At 43.2% G+C, this 18674-nt stretch overlaps 2 protein-coding genes across 22 annotated transcripts in view; both read right to left on the bottom strand.

Annotated features, from left to right (window-relative positions):
* Nucleotides 1–9594, bottom strand: part of NUP210L (nucleoporin 210 like) — a 161088-nt gene extending 151494 nt beyond the window's left edge. For 5 of the 13 annotated variants that reach the window (XM_055113469.2, XM_034936272.3, XM_055113477.2 and 2 more), the window contains exons 1-2: nt 9320–9581; nt 7350–7486 (exon numbers count right to left, since the gene is read on the bottom strand). In XM_055113469.2, the coding sequence (XP_054969444.1) occupies nt 7350–7486; nt 9320–9522 (340 nt within the window). In that variant the 5' untranslated portion in view covers nt 9523–9581. Of the gene's footprint in view, nt 1–7349; nt 7487–8977; nt 9095–9319 lie in introns of those variants that run through there. The other 8 variants (XM_055113458.2, XM_055113476.2, XM_055113468.2 and 5 more) reach the window with 5 other exon arrangements.
* A 1231-nt stretch (nt 9595–10825) lies between these two features.
* Nucleotides 10826–18674, bottom strand: part of LOC100977130 (tropomyosin alpha-3 chain) — a 29226-nt gene continuing 21377 nt past the window's right edge. For 5 of the 9 annotated variants that reach the window (XM_008970315.4, XM_034936310.3, XM_008970318.4 and 2 more), the window contains one exon: nt 10826–12184. In XM_008970315.4, coding sequence (XP_008968563.1) covers nt 12102–12184 — 83 coding nt within the window. In that variant the 3' untranslated portion in view covers nt 10826–12101. Of the gene's footprint in view, nt 13513–18674 lie in introns of all 9 variants that reach the window. The other 4 variants (XM_008970320.4, XM_008970321.5, XM_008970313.3 and 1 more) reach the window with 2 other exon arrangements.

The raw sequence follows: 18674 nt of genomic DNA, 5'->3' as shown, positions 1-18674 counted from the left end.
AGAGCGAGATTCCGTCTACAAAAAAAAAAATTAAACATTGAAAAAAAAATCAAAGGAGAATGTTAATAGGATAATACAGGTAAATGGCCCTCAACAAGGGCTAAGATGCAATAAAGTATGCTTATTTCAGGAAATGGCATGCTTCCTTTCAACAGAAACATTAAAAATTGAATTACTCATCCTGAAATTACTTTATATAGACAACAGAATTGAACAAATAAGTAAATACGTCATAGATAATGAAAGTCACTTTTCTCCCTGTCAGAGAAAGAAGTTACAATAAGCAAGGTGGGAAGGCTAGAATAAACCCTAAGGTGCAAGATTAGAATTGAAGATACCAGTATGAGCTCATGTTTATTTTAATATCTATGCAGATAGATATAGAAATAAGTGTAGACATATGTGTATACAGGAGTTAGCATATATACATATATTTCCTAGTTATGTTGCTGAGAGGGCCTAGAAGCAGTGGATACACCAGTAGCAACAAGCACACTGGCACCCAGATCTTGGTTTCTAAATATAATTCTTGTTGTTGTTGAGATGGAGTCTTGCTACGTTACCCAGGCTAGTCTAGAACACCTGGCCTCAAGCGATCCTCCTACCTCAGCCTCCCAAACCGCTGAGATTACAGGCACTAAATATAATTCTTTAATATAAAGAACCAGGACTCCTTGAAGAAATGGCTAAGATGACCCTGGCCCATCTCATAGAACTAAAAAGTAAGAAAGCACAATCAATCAATCAATCACAAAAATTAAAGAAAAGATAAGGACAAAGGACATAGGAGCCAACCTGAAAGAGCCCCCAGTGGCCAAAGCTGGAAAAACCTGAATAACAGAATAAATTATAACATTGAAATATAGCCCCCAAATTAAATAAATACTCATGAACCCATACTGACATAAATAATTGAATAAATTAACTGGGAAGAAGTTGTTTGTAAGATGTAAGACATCTTTCTTTCAGAAGAATACTAGTTAATAAGTATGGAATATATGAAGGAAATCCCTTAAGCCCAGGAGTTCAAGATCAGCCTGGGCAACATAGTGAGACCTCATATCTACAAATAATAAAAAGAATCTAGCCAGGTATGGTGGCACACATCTATGGTTCCAGCTCCGTGGGAGGCTGAGGTGGAAGAATCGCTTGAGCCTGGGTGGTCAAGGCTGCAGTGAGCTGAGTCCATGCCACTGCAAGAGCAAGATCCCATCCCCCCTCCGCCCCCCCAAAAAAAGAGCATCACAGTACTAAGATTCATGGATAAACACTAAAATCAGTGGGTAAAGCTTCAAGGAGAAACAGGATACATGAAAGTATCTCCCTCAAATATTTATTAGTTATTGCAGTGGTTAATACATGTGCACAAATCCTTTGGCACTCCTCCTTCCAAGAGGCAAAGGTCAGTTCTCCTTCCTTTATTTTTGTTTTGCTTTTTTAAAAACAGGGTCTCACTCTGTCACCGAGGCTGGAGAGCAGTGGCACAATCATAGCTCACTGCAGCCTCGAACTCCTGGGCTCAAGTGATCCTCCCACCTCAGCCTCCTGAGTGGTTGGGATTATAGGCGCATGCCACCGCACCTGGCTAATTTTTAATTTTTTAGTTTTTTGTAGAGACAGGGTCTCACTTTGTTGTCCAGGCCAATTCCCCTTCCTTTAAATTGTGGGCTAGGCTTCATGACCCCTTTTAATGAATAGCATATACAAAGGGGAAAATGGTAGCTTTACAGTGGAGAAACCTGACAGGTACCACCACCTTAACCAAGTGATCAAGGTTACCACCACCAGTGATAAATCATACTGATATCATGAACCCCATGAAATAATGCAATGGGAAGGGCCCTTCAATTCTATGTGGGTTTTTTCCCTGAAAATCATAACCCCAGGCTAATCATGAGAAAACATTAGACAAACCCAAATTGAGAAACATTCTATATACAACATCTGACCAGTACTTTTTTTTTTCCTTTAAACAAGGTCTCTGGAGTGCAGCAGTTTGATCATGGCTCACTGCAGCCTCAAACTCCTGGACTCAAGCAATCCTCCAGCCTTGGCCTCCTGAGTAGCTGGGGTTACAGGCACGTACCATCATGCCTGGCTAATTTTTTCTTTTTTTTTTTTAGTAGAGACTTGGTCTTGCTAATGTTGCCCAGGCTGGTCTTGAACTCCTGGGCTCAAGTGTTCCTCCTGCCTCAGCCTCTCAGAGTGCTGGGATTACAGGCCTCCGGAGCTAGTGCCCTTGGCCCAACACTGTTTGTTTGTTTGTTTGTCTTTGAGACAAAGTCTCTCTCTGTCGCAATGCAGTGGTGCAATCCAACTCACTGCAACCTCTGCCTCTGGGGTTCTGGGGTTCAAGCAATCCTCGTGCCTCAGCCTCCAGAGTAGCTGGGATTACAGGCACACACCACCATGCCTGGCTAATTTTTTGTATTTTTAGTAGAGATGGGGTTTCACCATGTTGGCAAGCCTGGTCTCAAACTCCTGACCTCATGATCCACCCGCCTCGGCCTCCCAAAGTGCTGGGATTACAGAGGTGAGCCACCGTGCCTGGCCACCCAACACTCTGTAAGTGTCAAGGCCAGGCACGGTGGCTCACACCTATAATCCCAGCACTCTGGGGGGCCGAGGTGGGTGGATCACTAGGTCAGGAGTTCGAGACCAGCCCGGCCAACATGGCCAACATGGCGAAACCCTGTCTCTATTAAAATACAAAAAATTAGCCAGGCATGGTGGTGCGCGCCTGTAATCCCAGCTACTCAGGAGGCTGAGGCAGGAGAATCGCTTGAACCCGGGAGACGGAGGTTGTAGTCAGCCGAGATTGCACCATTGCACTCCAGCCTGGGCGACAGAGCAAGACTAGGTCTCAGAAAAAAAAAAAAAGCATCAAAAGTGACTAAAAGGCTGAACATGGTGACACCCCATCTTTACAAAACTTAGCTGGGCATGGTGGCGTGTGCCTGCAGTCCCAGCTACTGGGGAGGTTAGGGTGGGCAGATCACTTGATACCGGGAAGCAAAGGTTGCAGTGAGCCCAGATAGTGCCAGTGCACTCCAGCCTTGGTGACAGAGAGAGACTCTGTCTCAAGAGAAAAAAGTGACTGAGAAACTCACAGATTGGAGGAGACAAAGGAAACATGACAATTTGGTTTAGCAATGTGTATCTTTAATTGAATCCTAGAGAAGATTAGTGAAACATTAGAGCAAACTAGGTAAAGGGTATATGGGAACTTTCTGTATTATCTTTACATCTCTTTTGTAAATCTAAAATCATTTTTAAATTAAAAAGTTTTAAAATTAAGTTAGCCTTCTACTTGATTAACATTTAACTGACAAACAGAACCCCAAGTTAAAATAATTAAAGACAAAGACATGGGGGTCTATGAACAAAAAACAACAAGGTAAGTTGAAATCTCACAGGATCTGCTGGTAGAATTACCACTAAGGAAGTGTTTCAGGATGGTGAAGGAAGGAAGGAAGGGAGGGATGGTAATCTTAGGTAATCCGTAACTTGATAATCAGGCACTGAGTAATCTAGCACTTGTCAAATGAGAAATTAAAGCCCCCTTTTCAGTAGAGAAATGTGTAGCACAAGGGCAAATAGAAGCAGCTGTGACCTTACATAAAAAAGGAAAAGCCTTGTGCACACAATGCTTACTCATCTGACTACTTCAACAGCAGAAAACTTTTCTTTTCTTTTTTTTTTTTTTTTTCCTGAGAAGGAGTTTTGCTCTTGTCGCCCAGGCTGGAGTGCAATGATGCCATTTAGGCTCACTGCAACCTCCACCTCCCGGGTTCAAGTGATTCTCCTGCCTCAGCCTCCCAAGTAGCTGGAATTACAGGTGCCCATCACCACGCCCAGCTAATTTTTGTATTTTTAGTAGAGACGGGGTTTCACCATGTTGGCAAGGCTGGTCTCGACCTCCTGACCTCAGGTGATCCACCTGCCTTGGCCTCTCAAAGTGCTGGGATTACAGGCGTGAGCCACCGTGCCCAGCCTAGAAAACTTTTCAATATAAGGCCATTGACCATAAAGAAAAAAAACTGCCCAGTACAATGGCCCAAGCCTATAAGCTCAACACTTTGGGAAGCTGAGGCAGGATTGCTTGAGCCCAGGAGTTCAAGACCAGCCTGAGCAACCCCACTACCATAGTCTTACAAAAAATAAAAAAAACTAGCCAGGCCTGGTGGTGCCCCCCTGTAGTCCCAGCTACTCAGGAGGCTGAAGTAGGGGGATCACTTGAGCCCAGGAGGTCATAGCTGCAATGAGCCATGTTTGTGCCACTGAACTCCAGCCTGGGTGACAGAGTGAAACCCTGTCCCAAAAAATAAAAATAAATAATAAATAAATGAAATTATTTTGGATGATTTACAAGTAAATTTAGAATGAGTAGGAGAAATATCAAACATTTAACTTTTAAAGTGAAGAGAATACAACTTTATTAAATAATATAACGGATATTTTTATTTACAGGTCCACATTACTACAGGTACACTTCAGTTGTCCAAACCAGTTCTTCATCTGCCCTGTGAACTTTTTCACCTAAAATTATGCTCTCAGCCGGGTGTGGTGGCTCATGGCTATAATCCCAGCACTTTGAGAGGCCAAGGTGGGTGGACTGCTTAACTCCAGGAGTTTGAGACCAGCCTAGGCAACATGGCGAAACCCCCACCTCTATAAAAATTACAAAAATTTAGCGGGGCAAGGCCAGGTGTGGTGGCTCACGCCTGTAATCCCAGCACTTTGGGAGGCTGAGGCGGGCAGATCACCTGAGGTTGGGAGTTCGAGATGAGCCTGACCAACATGGAGAAACCACATCTCTACTAAAAATACAAAATTAGCTGGGAATGGTGGCACATGTCTGTAATCCCAGCTACTCGGGAGGCTGAGGCAGGATAATCGCTTGAACCCGGGAGGCAGAGGTTGCGGTGAGCGGAGATCACGTCATTGCACTTAAGTCTCTCACCTCAAGTCTATCCATCATCTTTGTCATGACCACTTTCTTTACTACACTATCACCAAAACCATCATAAACAAAATTTTATAATAAGCACTTAAGGCCGGGTGCGGTGGCTCACGCCTGTAATCCCAGCACTTTGGGGGGCCGAGGCGGGTGGATCACTTAAGGTCAGGAGTTCAAGACTAGCCTGGCCGACATGGTGAAACACCATCTCTACTAAAAATACAAAAATTAGCCAGGTGTGGTGGCGCATGCCTGTAGTCCCAGCCACTCAAGAGGCTGAGGCAGGAGAATTGCTTGAACCCAGGAGGTGGAGGTTGCAGCGAGCCAAGATCGTGCCATTGCACTCCAGCCTGGATAACACAGCAAGACTCCATCTCAAAAAAAAAAAAAAAAAAAAAGGACTTAAATGCCAATGGCAAGCTTACATCTTTTTACCTTTATATATGCCTTATAAAGTAGGCAACTCAATAAATATCTGTCCAAGGAATTAATGAACAATTTCTCTTAGGCATGCACTTCTCTTTCAAAATGCCCAATCCCACCCCTTTCCTACTACTTGCTCCCATTCAGATGCTCCTAGTAGGACACCAAGACTGGCCCTTACCACTGGGAATCTCATCTATGTACACAATTGTATTAATAGTAAAATTGGGAAAGTTGATTTAAGGATACTTAACTTTGGAAAATTGGTCACAAGTCAGATGAAGTTAAGCTGAGAGCAAGATTTGACATTTTTCCTAGTACTTCTGTGAATTTTTTTATATCAGAATGAATTTGTGTAGTTAAAAATGATTACATTTTAAAAATCGCATATGTGACCAAATCAATGTTTTTTGTTTTTTCTGACTTTCGTATCCTTCTCTATCCTTTTTAGCTACCCTGCATGACATGGTCTTCAAAGATTCTTATGTTTGAGAATATCATACCATATTTCATTGATTCTTAGACACTCGTTTTTTATCTTTTAACATCTCTGCAATTGGGATTTATCTTATAATTGATGACATCTTACAAGTCCTCTCAGCCAGGCAGCAGTCAAGATATGGTTGTCATTGACTGCACATGTGAGAACATTAAGAGGGCCAGTAACAAAATTTGTAGAATAGGTGTTAGTAGTTGGAAAAAAATCTGGTGAAAAATAGTAGAGGACTCTTATTCCCTAGGAACCAAAAGGTTAAAGGGAGTGGGGGAAAAGTGACGACTCAGCTGTACTAGGAAATTTTCCAAAGCTGGAAACAAAAACAGATTAGTTCTATCTAATTGCAAAGTCCACTTAAGAATAGGTTTTAGGTGGTTTTTAAAAATTCTTTAATTTATTTATTATTATTGTTTTGTAGCGATGGAGTCTCACTGTGTTGCGCAGGCCAGGCAGGATGCAGTGAGCTACTGTCGTGCCATTGCACTACAACCTGTGCAACAAAGCAAGACCCTGTCTCTAAAAAAAGAGAAAATGCCGTCCGGGCACGGTGGCTCACACCTATAATCCCAGCACTTTGGGAGGCTGAGGCAGGTAGATCACCTGAGGTCAGGAGTTTGAGACCAGCCTGACCAACATGGAGAAACCCCCTTTCTACTAAAAATACAAAAATTAGCCAGGCGTGGTGGCAGTGCGCCTGTAATCCCAGCTACTCAGGAGGCTGAGCCAGGAGAATCGCTTGAACCTGGGAGACAGAGGTTGCAGTGAGCCAAGATCGCGCCACTGCACTCCAGCCTGGGCAACAAAAGCGAAACTCCGTCTCAAAAAAAAAAAAAAAAAGAAAGAAAGAAAAAATGAAAATCCTGCCTAATACTCTTCATTTTTTTTATTTTATTTTATTTTATTTTATTTTATTTTGTTTTATTGAGATGGAGACTCCCTGTGTCGCCCACGCTGGAGTGCAGTGGCACAATCTTGGCTCACTGCAACCTGTGTCTCCCGGGTTCAAGCGATTCTCCTGCCTCAGCCTCCCTGAGTAGCTGGGACTACAGGTGTGCGCCACCACGCCTGGCTAATTTTTCTGTATTTTTAGTAGAGACAAGGTTTTACCATGTTGGCCAGGCTGGTCTCAAATTCCCCACCTCAGGTGATCCACTCACCTCGGCCTCCCAAAGTGGGGGGATTACAGGCGCGAGCCACCGCCCCCAGCCATAATTTTTTTTTTTTTTTTGTAGAGATAGGTCTCACTATGTTACCCAGACTGTTCTTAAACTCCTGAGCTCAAGCAATCTTTCCGCCTCAGCCTCCCAAAGTGCTGGGATTAAAGGCGTGAGCCACTGCAGCCAGCTAGGAATCATTTATTCTCCCTTTAATCATTTGAAGCCAACACCATTTGTGTTAACTATCTATACAAAATACCAGATTATTCTACCCCAGAAGAAGTGATACATAGTGTTTTTGCTCTCAACATACCTATTTCTCGAGCAAGAATAATACTGCTGAGGCGTATCGGTTGCGTAGATTCAGCAATGAGTACAGCTTTTTGGGAACACAAGGTGCCATTTTCATATAAAGGCTCAACAGTAACTGCATCATGATGGGTGGAATGCCTGCCAGAACAAAATTCTTAAGAGTGTGAAATAGGTGGGTTAAAATTAACTTTTAGTGGAACATAGATTCTCACTCTTCTTCCATGTTACATACTACCAGGTATATGTAAATGACACTTTTTAAAGCAGGAACATTGCTTAGGGATGCGATAATTAAACTGAGAGATTGATGAGAACTTTCCCAATGATCCCTTGAACAAAGTCTCAGAAATATCCCTCCCTCAATTTTTTTTAAAAGATTTTTATATTCTTCCCTCAGTATGCAGAAATAGGACTGATGTGTTTCTAGTAATGAGAGGGGACTTTCTCATACTCTGAGGAAAGTTTCCTTCAATCCTAGAAACCAGGCTTCTGATATCTAGGATGGAAAAGGTGCCTAAATTATGAGGTGTGAGTCCAACTCAAAATACCAAAAACATTCATAAATATTTTTATTCTTATTTATTATTATGTTTTTGAGACCGAGTCACTTTGTTGCCCAAGCTGAAGTGCAGCAGGGCGATCTCAGCTCACTGCAACATTCGCCTCCAGGGTTCAAGCGATTCTCCTGCCTCAGCCTCTCGAGTAGCTGAGATTACAGGTGTCTGCCACTATGCCCGACTAATTTTTGTATTTTTAGTAGGGATGGGCTTTCATCATGTTGGCCAGGCTGGTCTTGAACTCCTGACTTCAAGTGATCTGCCTGCCCCGGCCTCCCAAAGTGCTGGGATTACAGGCGTGAGCCACCATGCCTGGCCTCATTAATATTTTTGGAGTGATAGAAGAAATGGCTTTCAATGCTGGAAAGATGCCTTGCATCACCCTCACGGTCAGGAAACACACACGTCACACTGGATCATCTTACAAGCTCACTTTCCTTATACTTCCTCATAAAATGAGAGGTGAATTTATACTCGGAACAAACCTCATTGCTTCTCCTAGGAGATGGCAAAGGGGTATCTACTCCATCTAGGATGAATGCACTGGCATCCTGAAGCTCACTTCGGTTAGGTTCTCTCATACCTTAGGCAACCACATAACCCATCATTGGGTCCTCTCACACCAGAAAATCATGTCTCTTCATCTTCAGTCAGGAAGTCATTATCCCGGAGTTGTGTGTACCCCCTGTCCTCACACTTCAAGCGGGTACCCTTTTATAAATGGGGCAATTTTGATAATACAGACAGATCTCATCTCCACCCACGATAAATCTTCTCATATTCCCAGAAGTTTACACTTCATAGTCTCTGGGCCTCACTTTCCTCGTCTGTGAAATGGGAGTAATAGTACTTACTTCATAAGACTGCAAAAAGCGAATGAGTTAACACATGTAAAGTGCTTAGTTAACCCCCAATACTTGGCTGTTGTGTTTTAAGTCCTTCTCACATTGAATACCTCATCTATAGTTAGTGGGGACCCTCGCACCCCAAGTTTTCCTGTTCCTACAGAAATTTCCTCAGATATGGGGAACTTCCTCTTACTCTAGTTGTTTACATTGAAAGTCAACAGTACCTGTGGCCTCCAACACAGGGCTTCCCTTTACCCTGACGGCTGCTCATAGTGACCACCCCTTCCCAACACACACAGAGAAGAGGCCAGTCCCACATCCCGAGAATTCCTCACACGTCTGGAAGATCGTCACACAGCTGGAGGATATACCACATGAGTAGGACACGCCACACCCAAGGGTCTGCTCCTCGCCACCTTCACTGACACCACACTCTCCTCCCCTACCGGCTAGGCCCCTTCACGCGGCCCCACACGGTATTCCTGTGGGATCTTACAGAGGGAACCCCCCTCACCCTTACTGGATGGTAGTGAGGGTGCATATCCTTGTCACCCACCACCCCTCACCAAGTGTAGCAGCCCCGCTGGGCCTCCAGCAGGAAAGGCACCCGGCCTGGCTCCCGGCCGAAGGGTAGCAACACCTGTGGCACGTTAAGTTTGTTGGCCAGGGTCCCACGCAAAACCAGAAACAACAACAGGAGGCGGTGTAGACGCAAGAAGAAAAAGAGGCCGAAGCCTCGGCGTCTTGATGACGCCGGACAGCCAGTCATGGCGACTGCCAGGTCTCGGGTTCCCGCTCAACTACAGCCGGCTCACAGCTCCATCAGCCAATCCACAGGCGTGACGTCAGCAGAGGGGGATGGGACCTGCTTCTTGCTCGGATGTGTGGGCATTTTTAAATGCAGTCCTTCAGCAAGCCAATATAATGGAAACTTTTGGCACAAACCCAGCTAAAACACCTCAAACTCTCTTAAAGGGCTTTCCTAAATACTGGATGGCAGACCTTTTTAACAGTAAGGAACAAGCAGAAAAGTCTAAAAAAAAACCTTTAATTTCTTCCAGTTTTAATTTCTTCTGTTGCACACTGTTTATCTTAACACCACACCCTCCGCCCGACAAAAAAACTTTACAATGATTTCCAGTTAGCATTGGTCCATGCCTATAAACGGAAAATTGTGCAGTCTCTGGGATAAACAGCTCAACTTTGTCAAGGGAACCGTGTATTTTTACTAGAAGTCAGATTCACGTCCGGCCTCCAGGCCAGAATGCAGGAAATGCCAGACACTGGCGTCTCAAAAGCAGCTTTCAAAGTTATCCACTCACACAGCCGGCCTCTAAGCAAATACTCTGAGAGCACTTGTTGTTTTCTCCAAATATCCAAACAGAATATAAACTCAAAGCTGTTTCAGTACAGTTGGTTAAAACCACACATTTATAGTAGTGATCAGCATTATATATTGTTTTAAGGAGCATAAATCCATAGTTTATAAGGATTGATATGGTTGTGAAGGAAAATGTATATAGTTCAGCCTGAGATGTCAGTGTTAACCTATAAAAGGCCCAGCACATTAAGTGTTCTTTCTAATCTTCATGTTTACTCTGACAATACTTATCTCCATTTTACAGATGATAAAACTAAACATTTGCTCTATATTAAATCCTGTTGCTCCAGCTGGGTGCGGTGGCTCACGCCCATAATCCCAGCATTTTGGGAAGCCGAGGCAGGTGGATCACCTGAAGGTCAGGAGTTCGAGACCAGCCTGGCCAACATGGTGAAACCCTGTCTCTACTTAAAATATAAAAAATTACCCGGGCCTGTAATCCCAGCTACTCGGGAGGCTGAGGCAGGAGAATCTCTTGAACCCAGGAGGCGGAGGTTGCAGTGAGCCGAGATCGAGCCATTACACTCCAGCCCAGGCAACAAGAATGAAATTTCATCTCAAAAATAATAATAATAAAGAATAAATCCTGTTGCTACCACCCACAAAGATGCTATTTTTAACCCAAACCTCATAGCTTCTGTGGAGAAAGCACATTTAGTTTTAATAAATAAAAGTCAAATAGGTCTGAGGGTTGGAGGGACTGGTTCTTTATTTCAAAAAGACACTTGACAATATTCAGTATCAAAACAGTTGCACTATTGATTTCTCTTTCTCCCAATCGGCCCCAGAGACCACATAAAAGGAGAGTACATTTTAAGCCAATAAGCTGCAGGATGTACACCTAACAGACCTCCTAGAAACCTTACCAGAAAATGGGGACTGGGTAGGGAAAGAAACTTAAAAGATCAACAAACTGCCAGCCCACGGACTGCAGAGGCTGTCACAGCCAGATGGGGTGGCCAGGGTGCCACAAACCCAAAGAAGCAAAGTTTCAAAATAATATAAAATTTAAAAAGTTTTGTACATAAGCTATTCAAGATTTCTCCAGCACTGACTGATACAAAGCACAATTGAGATGGCACTTCTAGAGACAGCAGCTTCAAACCCAGAAAAGGGTAATGAGATGAGTTTCACATGGCTAAATCAGTGGCAAAAACACAATCTTCTTTCTTTCTTTCTTTCAAGGAGGCAGGAAAGCAATTAAGTGGTCACCTCAACATAAGGGGGACATGATCCATTCTGTAAGCAGTTGGGAGGGGGTAGAGATGGGACAAAATTTTGGTCTCAGAGGTCTTACCATCTTAATTTGGTAACTTCTAATGAAAAAAATAAAAAATAGAAATAACATTATCCAAAGATATCTTAAAGCTGAAAACTTGAACAGCACATTTTTTGTTTTTGTTGTTGTTTGGCTAACTCCTCCTGGAATCACCTTTCTGGTTTAGCTAGTACTTTGTACAGAACAATGAGGTTTCCCACAGTGGAGTCTCCCTGGGCTCTGTTTGGCTCTCAGTAAGGCAGGCCTACACCTTTTCCTCTCCTCTATGGAGAGGGGAATATGCATTAAGGTGAAAAGTCACCTTCCAAAAGTGAGAAAGGGATTCGATTGCTGCTTCAGGGCTGTGGAATTATTTGGAATGTTTTACAAATGGTTGCTACAAAACAACAAAAAAGGTAATTACAAAATGTGTACATCACAACATGCTTTTTAAAGACATTATGCATTGTGCTCACATTCCCTTAAATGTTGTTTCCAAAGGTGCTCAGCCTCTAGCCCAGCTGGATTCTCCGGGAAGAGGCAGAGACAGTTTGGTGAAAAAGACACAGGGAAGGAGGGGGTGGCGAAAGGAGAAAGCAGCCTTCCAGTTAAAGATCAGCCCTCAGTTAAAGGTCAGCTTCCCGCAGGCTGGCCTCAGGCGGAGTCTGGGTCAGAGGGAGGAGCAGCAGCAGGGTGGGACTGGGGTGTTCTACATCTCATTCAGGTCAAGCAGGGTCTGGTCCAGCATCCTTTGTGTACAGAGGTGCTCCTCTTTGGTGCATTTCAGTTTATCTAATGGGGGTAAAGGAGAGAAGTTACAAGAACTAGAAGTAAATTTCAAGGTCTACCCGCTCTTTGAGACTTGCTCCTGTTGCAGAGAAGCTGCAGACTGATAAAGCAGCTGCCTTCTCAGCCACAGAAGTGAGCTATTACATCACCCAGTTTTGTAGGGCCTTTGGCTTGCCTACTGAAGTTGTAGGTGTTGCTGCACTTCCTGGGTGAGGGAGTTAGGGCCCTTATCAGCCATTTCCTCTCCCTCCCACACCCAACCAACACTTTCAGCTTTCAGTCAATGAAAGAGCAAGCCTTAAGCATCAGCCATCCACTTTTCTAGGTTTTGCCCACATAACAATACCCTCTTGAAATGGCTCACTGGAGTTTGAACATTGCAAACAATAGAAACATCAGAATCTCAGATTATAAAGAGCACAGGAAGATCCTCATGCACTACATGTTTTTTCGAAAAAGTAGAGGCCAAAGTAATAACTGATGGGATAAATAAAAGGGCGCTCACAGTTAAGTCAAATAATCTCTAAAGAAAACAAAGCCAAGAATACTACTGAAACAAGTAGTTGTAAGCAAACCTTGAGATTGCTGCAGAGCTATTGAACAGAACTAGCTTGTGACAGTTACTTGAAATTAAACATAAAACCAGAAAAAGGATGCAAAAGTCAGAAAGAAAATCAGCAGCTGAACATTAAGGAGAATCTAATCTGTCTAGCAAGCAAACCACTCTGACTGCTCTAAAGAGGTGAGGAAAATACTCAGATCTTCAACTCAGAGAAGGTGATGGCAACACAGACCCATATTCATATCCCACAACTTTTCTTTCACTTCCCTTTTTTCCACCCAGTCAGAAGGACCCATCCCTGGGCCTGCCGATGAAGCAGTTACAACAACTTGTCAAGTCAGTCCTTTTATTGTTAAAAACATCCATGCAAGGGAACATATCCTACAGTCAGTGCCCAAGTGAAAGAGCAGCAAATAAGGGTGGAAAACAAAATTCTCGCAAGTTTTCTCACTATAATCTCTCAGGCCCCTCCCTTCTTCACCCATAATCTCTTCTAAAGGGACAGAAACTTCACAATGGTCAACTTCACAATGCTGTTAGGAAATCAACATTCTAACTGCCCCAATTAAAATGCAATTTGCTCAGGGCAAAATAATAACTTTTAAAAAGACAATCAGCTTTTTGTTGGGGTCCAGGTCAGTGGTGTGAGCAGTAAGCTCAGTTTAATGGGCATCATTGAGCCCTGCCCATCAGTCACACAGATCATGCAGCGTTAGCTTCAGCTCATTAGAAAGCAGGCGGTTTCGCTCAAGTTGGCTGTAGAGACGCTCTGCAGCAGCAACGGAGAGGAGGGGAACACAAGAGAAGGAGAGGAAAAAGAGGAGGAGAAAGAGAAAAAGGGAAAGTTAGTAGAGTACCAGAAGTAAATTATGAGTCTTTCAACTAGCTGGTATATATAACATGCATCTGTAAGGCAGGGTGGATGCAAGGAGGATTCAGATAGAGGGCAATAAGAGTCAGTCAGTTGGTGGAAAGACCAACAGAGGAAATTCAGACTGACAAGTTGGTAGGACAACATTTTGAGGGAGAAAAAATGCTTCCTTCACAATATTTATTCCCTGGGTTGAGAAACTGAAACAAGGGAAATGGCAAAGGAAGGAATACAGTTGGCTTCGAAGAAATGTGTTCACAATAATCAGGGTTTGAAAGGAATGGAAGTGAACAGCTGAACATTTTTCTGTGAAAGCATTCAAAACAGCATTATAAACAGTATACTGGGAGAAATATCTCCACACTCATTCACTCCTATACTTTCTAATGCTTTGTGTTACAGATATTGTGTGATAGACCCATTTCAGTGGCCTAGCCAATAAATATTCAATTTCTTCTTCTTCTTTAAAAGAACCCCAAACCTGTTAGAGTCAACAAATAGTGTGCCTAGTCCCAGGGAAGGCAAATTACTGGTATAAGCTACTCAAGACTATCCTGTTGTTTTTCAGCCTCCCTTGCAGCTAGGGGTGATCATATGATCCAGTTTTAACCAATGAGATGTAGAAAGATAGTCTGCTGGGGGCTTCTGGGAAAACTTTAGCTTTCCCTCTTGCCTTCAACATGGATGTGATGACCAGAGTTGCATATTTCAATCTTAAAAGACCAAGAGAATCATGGAAAGCCCAGCTACAACAGGCCACAGTTGCTCATGGCTAGATATATGTGATTAAAAAACAAATCCCATATTTATTTAAGCTACTAGTAAGTTATTTCCTTTTTTTTTTTTTTTTTTTACAAATCAGGCTAAAGGACAATTTAGCAAGCATTCCTGATACAAGCAGCTAAGTGCTCAAATCTAATAGGTTTATCTGGATTTTCTATTTGAAGCACACTTTAAAGAGATAGTGGGATATGGAAGATTCAAATACATCTGACTAGCACAGGGATAATACAAGTTTGGGGACAGGAAAACCAAACTCTTCCTGGTATACTCCTAGTATCAACCTCTGAAATTCACAAATAAGTTTCTCCCTATATTTTACAGCCCGTTTCAAAATGGTCTCAGGATCTCAATATGAAAAAGATACTTTTCTGTCCTAAAATCATCTGCATATGTGAGCATTGCTCAGGCACCCTGCCTTGTGGGCTGAGGCTCTCCCCAGATTGACTGGGAAGCTAGAGACCAGTATGGTCCCAGTAATACTTGCCACTTTACGTACACTATCAAAACAGAAAGCATATATGTGTAAAAAGCCTGGGAGGGAATGACTAAAAATAATAGCTGTATTAAACAGTAGAATCAGGGTGAACCTTTAACTTGCACTTCCCATTAAACCAATGGTTCTCAATAGGGGTGGTATTGTGCACTCTTCTCTCCGAGGGGAGATTTTGAGTATGTATGGGAGGTTTTGATATCACAGTGACTAGAAGGCCCATACAGGTATCTGTTGGGCAGGGGACAGCAATACACAGGATTGTTCTGTACATCAACAGAACTGTCCTACTCTAAATGACAAACGTTCACCATTGACAAACACTATACAGGCTGAGAACCCAAATCTGAAAGTCCAAAATCCAAAATGCTCCAAAATCTGAAACTTTTTGAATGCCAACATGATGCTCAAAGAAAATGCTCATTGGAGGATTTTGGATTTTACATACACATACAGATGTGTGTGTTTGTGTGTGTGTGTATTAGAGACAAGGTCTTACTGTGTTGTCCAGGCTACAGTGTGGTGACTATTCATAGGCCTAATCATAGTGCACAACAGCCCTGAACTCCTAGGGCTCAAGCAAACCTCTTGCTTCAGCCTCCTGAGTAGCAGGAACTATAGGTGTGCATCACCATGCCTGGTATAAATTTCTGATTTTCGAATTTGGGATGCTCAACTGGTAAGTATAATGCAAATATTAAAAAAAAAAAAAAAAAAAAGCAAAAATCCGAAACACTTCTGGTCCCAAGCATTTTGAATAAGGAATACTCAAAACTATACTAATGGTATATAAGCTTCATGAGGCCTGAGATTGGACCTGTCTTATTCACTGGGGCGTCCTTGTCAAAGTAACAGGTGTTGAAATTTGTGAACTAATCTCTCAAATTTCCTGTGATGTTACATTACATATAAATCTCGTGAACAGCCTGAATTTAGATAATACCTATAACCAAGTTAGTTTGTGTGATTCTCACTTGGGAAAGAAGGATGTTATCAGGATCCTTTTTTTTTTTTTTTTGAGTTTCACTCTTGTTGCCCAGGTTGGAGTGCAATGGTACGATTTTGGTTCACTGCAACCTCCACCTCCCAGGTTCAAGCGATTCTCCTGCCTCAGCCTCCTGAGTAGCTGGGATTACAGGCGCCCACCACCACGCCCAGGTAATTTTTGCATTTTTTTTTTAGTAGAGATGGGGTTTCACCATATTGGCCAGGCTGGTCTTGAACTCCTGACCTCAGGTGATCTGCCCGCCTCCCAAAGTGCTGGGATTACAGGCATGAGCCACCGCACCCAGCCGCATTATCAGGATCTTTATCCCTCAAAGCAGCCTGGTCAATTCTTTTCCATTTAGGGAAGAAATAAAGAGACAGAGAAGGAGTGGGAGCATTTTATTGCCTGACTAAATCACAGAACACAGAGTTTCCTAGGAATTGCTTGAGGTCAGAAAGACAAATGCAGCTGTTCTCTCACTTTGAACTTAGTTTCTAACTCTGCTATCTCTAGTTATTAAAAATTAAGACCAGTACTAGCTCCTTAAAGTTTTTGGTTCCCTGATAATAGCTAAAACAAAACAAACGAAAAGGCAAGGCAGAGAACCTATTTGGTCTAGCGTTCTTTTCAGCTATATCTAATTAAGAAACAACCCCATGGCCAGGTGCAGTGGCTCAAGTCTGTAAACCCAGCACTTTGGAAGGCCGAGGCGGGCAGATCACGAGGTCAGGAGTTTGAGATCAGCCTGACTAACATGTTGAAACCTAGTCTCTACTAAAAACACAAAAATTAGCCGGGCTTGGTTGCACGTGCCTGTAATCCCAGCTATTCAGGAGGCGGAGGCAGGAGGATCACTTAAACCCAGGAGGCGGAGCTTGCAGTGAGCCAAGATCATGCCACCACACTCCAGCCTGGGCAACAGAGCAAGACTCCGTCTCAAAAAAAAAAAAAAAAAAAAAACAAAACACAAACCAACCCCATGGAGTTGGATAGTATTCAACCAATACCATGTGAAAGGAAGAGATTTGGTTGGGGCTAAGATAAAGCTGCCAAACAGAATAGGTCAGTTGTACCTATCAGATAACATGGGGTTACTACATCTTATTCCTCATCTCAATGATGGTAACAAGGAAGGGCAAAATGGGCCTGTGGTTCTTAGAAATTAAGAGGAGGGGGTAACATTAAGGGGACAAATGTTTTACTCTGATGCTTGACTTCACCCCAATACTAGTCCAGGCTCAAGTAACACAGGATGGCTTCTGCAAGGATATTAAGCCTTAAACAAAGGAATGAATTTAGCATTAGCACTAATTACATAGTACTTCATTGTCCACTTTGCTACCCCAGTTTGTTGGTCTCTATCCTTGCTCACACTAGTCATACCACAAGGAAAACAGGAGATATCACAGATCAGAGCTATAACACCTTACTTTTCTCCCAATCTCCCTCTTATTTCCTTCTTTTTTTTCTCTCCTGCCTCAGCCTCTCGAGTAGTTGGGACTACAGGCATGTGCCACCATGCCCAGCTAATTTTTGTATTTTTAGTAGAGACAGGTTTTCACCACGTTGGCCAGGATGGTCTTGATCTCTTGACCTTGTGATCCACCTGCCTCAGCTTCCCAAAGTGTTGGGATTACAGGCGTGAGCCACCATGCCCGGTCTACTTCCTTCCTTTCTAAGAAGTCTTTCTTCATGTCAAAGCCAACTTCTGCCCAGGATCTGAATATTTAGAAATGCGTTGTCCAATATAATAGCCACTAGCCACAGGTAGCCAAATTTAAATGAACTACAATGAAATACAATTAAATTTTAGCCCCTCAGCCACACTAGCCATGTTTTGAGTGCTTGACTGCCACATGTGGCTAATGTACTAGACATCATTACCAAAAGTTCTGTTGGAAAGCCCTGCTCTAAAGTAAATTATATTGCCTATATAATCTTCCTACCAATACACTCTTTTGCCCCTGAAAATGACTCCTCCTCTTCACTTCTTAACACTCAAAATGTACCCTCAAATTACTAAAGTATCAATGCATGTCCCATTTTCAGTTATCTTCCTTCTTAGCCTCTCTGTTGAAAAACCACTAGAAAGCATCCAACCCGGAACTTTTTAAAGAACTACTCAACCGTCTTCTTTCCCTCCAATCAGTTCCATTTGGTTCCTCCTCTTACATAACGTTTTCCTCATTGTTTAATTTTTTTTTGAGACAGAGTCTTGCTCTGTCACCCAGGCTGGAATGCAGTGGCACAATCTCAGCTCACTACAAGCTCCGCCTCCCGGGTTCACGCCATTCTCCTGCCTCAGCCTCCCAAGTAGCTGGGACTACAGGTGCCCACAACCACGCCCAGCTAATTTTTTGTATTTTTAGTAGAGACGGGGTTTCAACGTGTCAGCCAGGATGGTCTTGATCTCCTGACCTCGTGATCCGCCCACCTCGGCCTCCCAAAGTGCTGGGATTACAGGCGTGAGCCACCGTGCCTGGCCTCTTTTTTTTGTATTTGCAATTGTCCTTCATGGTTCTAATTTACCTCCATGGCATAAACTACCTGTACCCCATATGGATTCCCAACTCTCTTATGTCAACCTCTCTGCCTGAAGCCCTAGAATTTTGTTTTCACCCAGATACCTGCCGGATTGTCAGCCGTATCTTCTTTCCCTTCCCCCAGCTCCCCAAACCAGGACAACATGATCTCCCTACACCTTTAACCCCACCACTTTCCTACTCTTTTTTTGGGGGGGGGTCTCATTCTGTCACCCAGGATGGAGTGCAGCAGTGTGATCACAGCTCGCTGCAGCCT

Source organism: Pan paniscus, chromosome 1, assembly GCF_029289425.2.
Source record: "Pan paniscus chromosome 1, NHGRI_mPanPan1-v2.0_pri, whole genome shotgun sequence".
NCBI lineage: Eukaryota > Metazoa > Chordata > Mammalia > Primates > Hominidae > Pan > Pan paniscus.
Note: the sequence above shows the minus strand (reverse complement) of the source record. Positions and strands in the feature narration are given on the sequence as shown.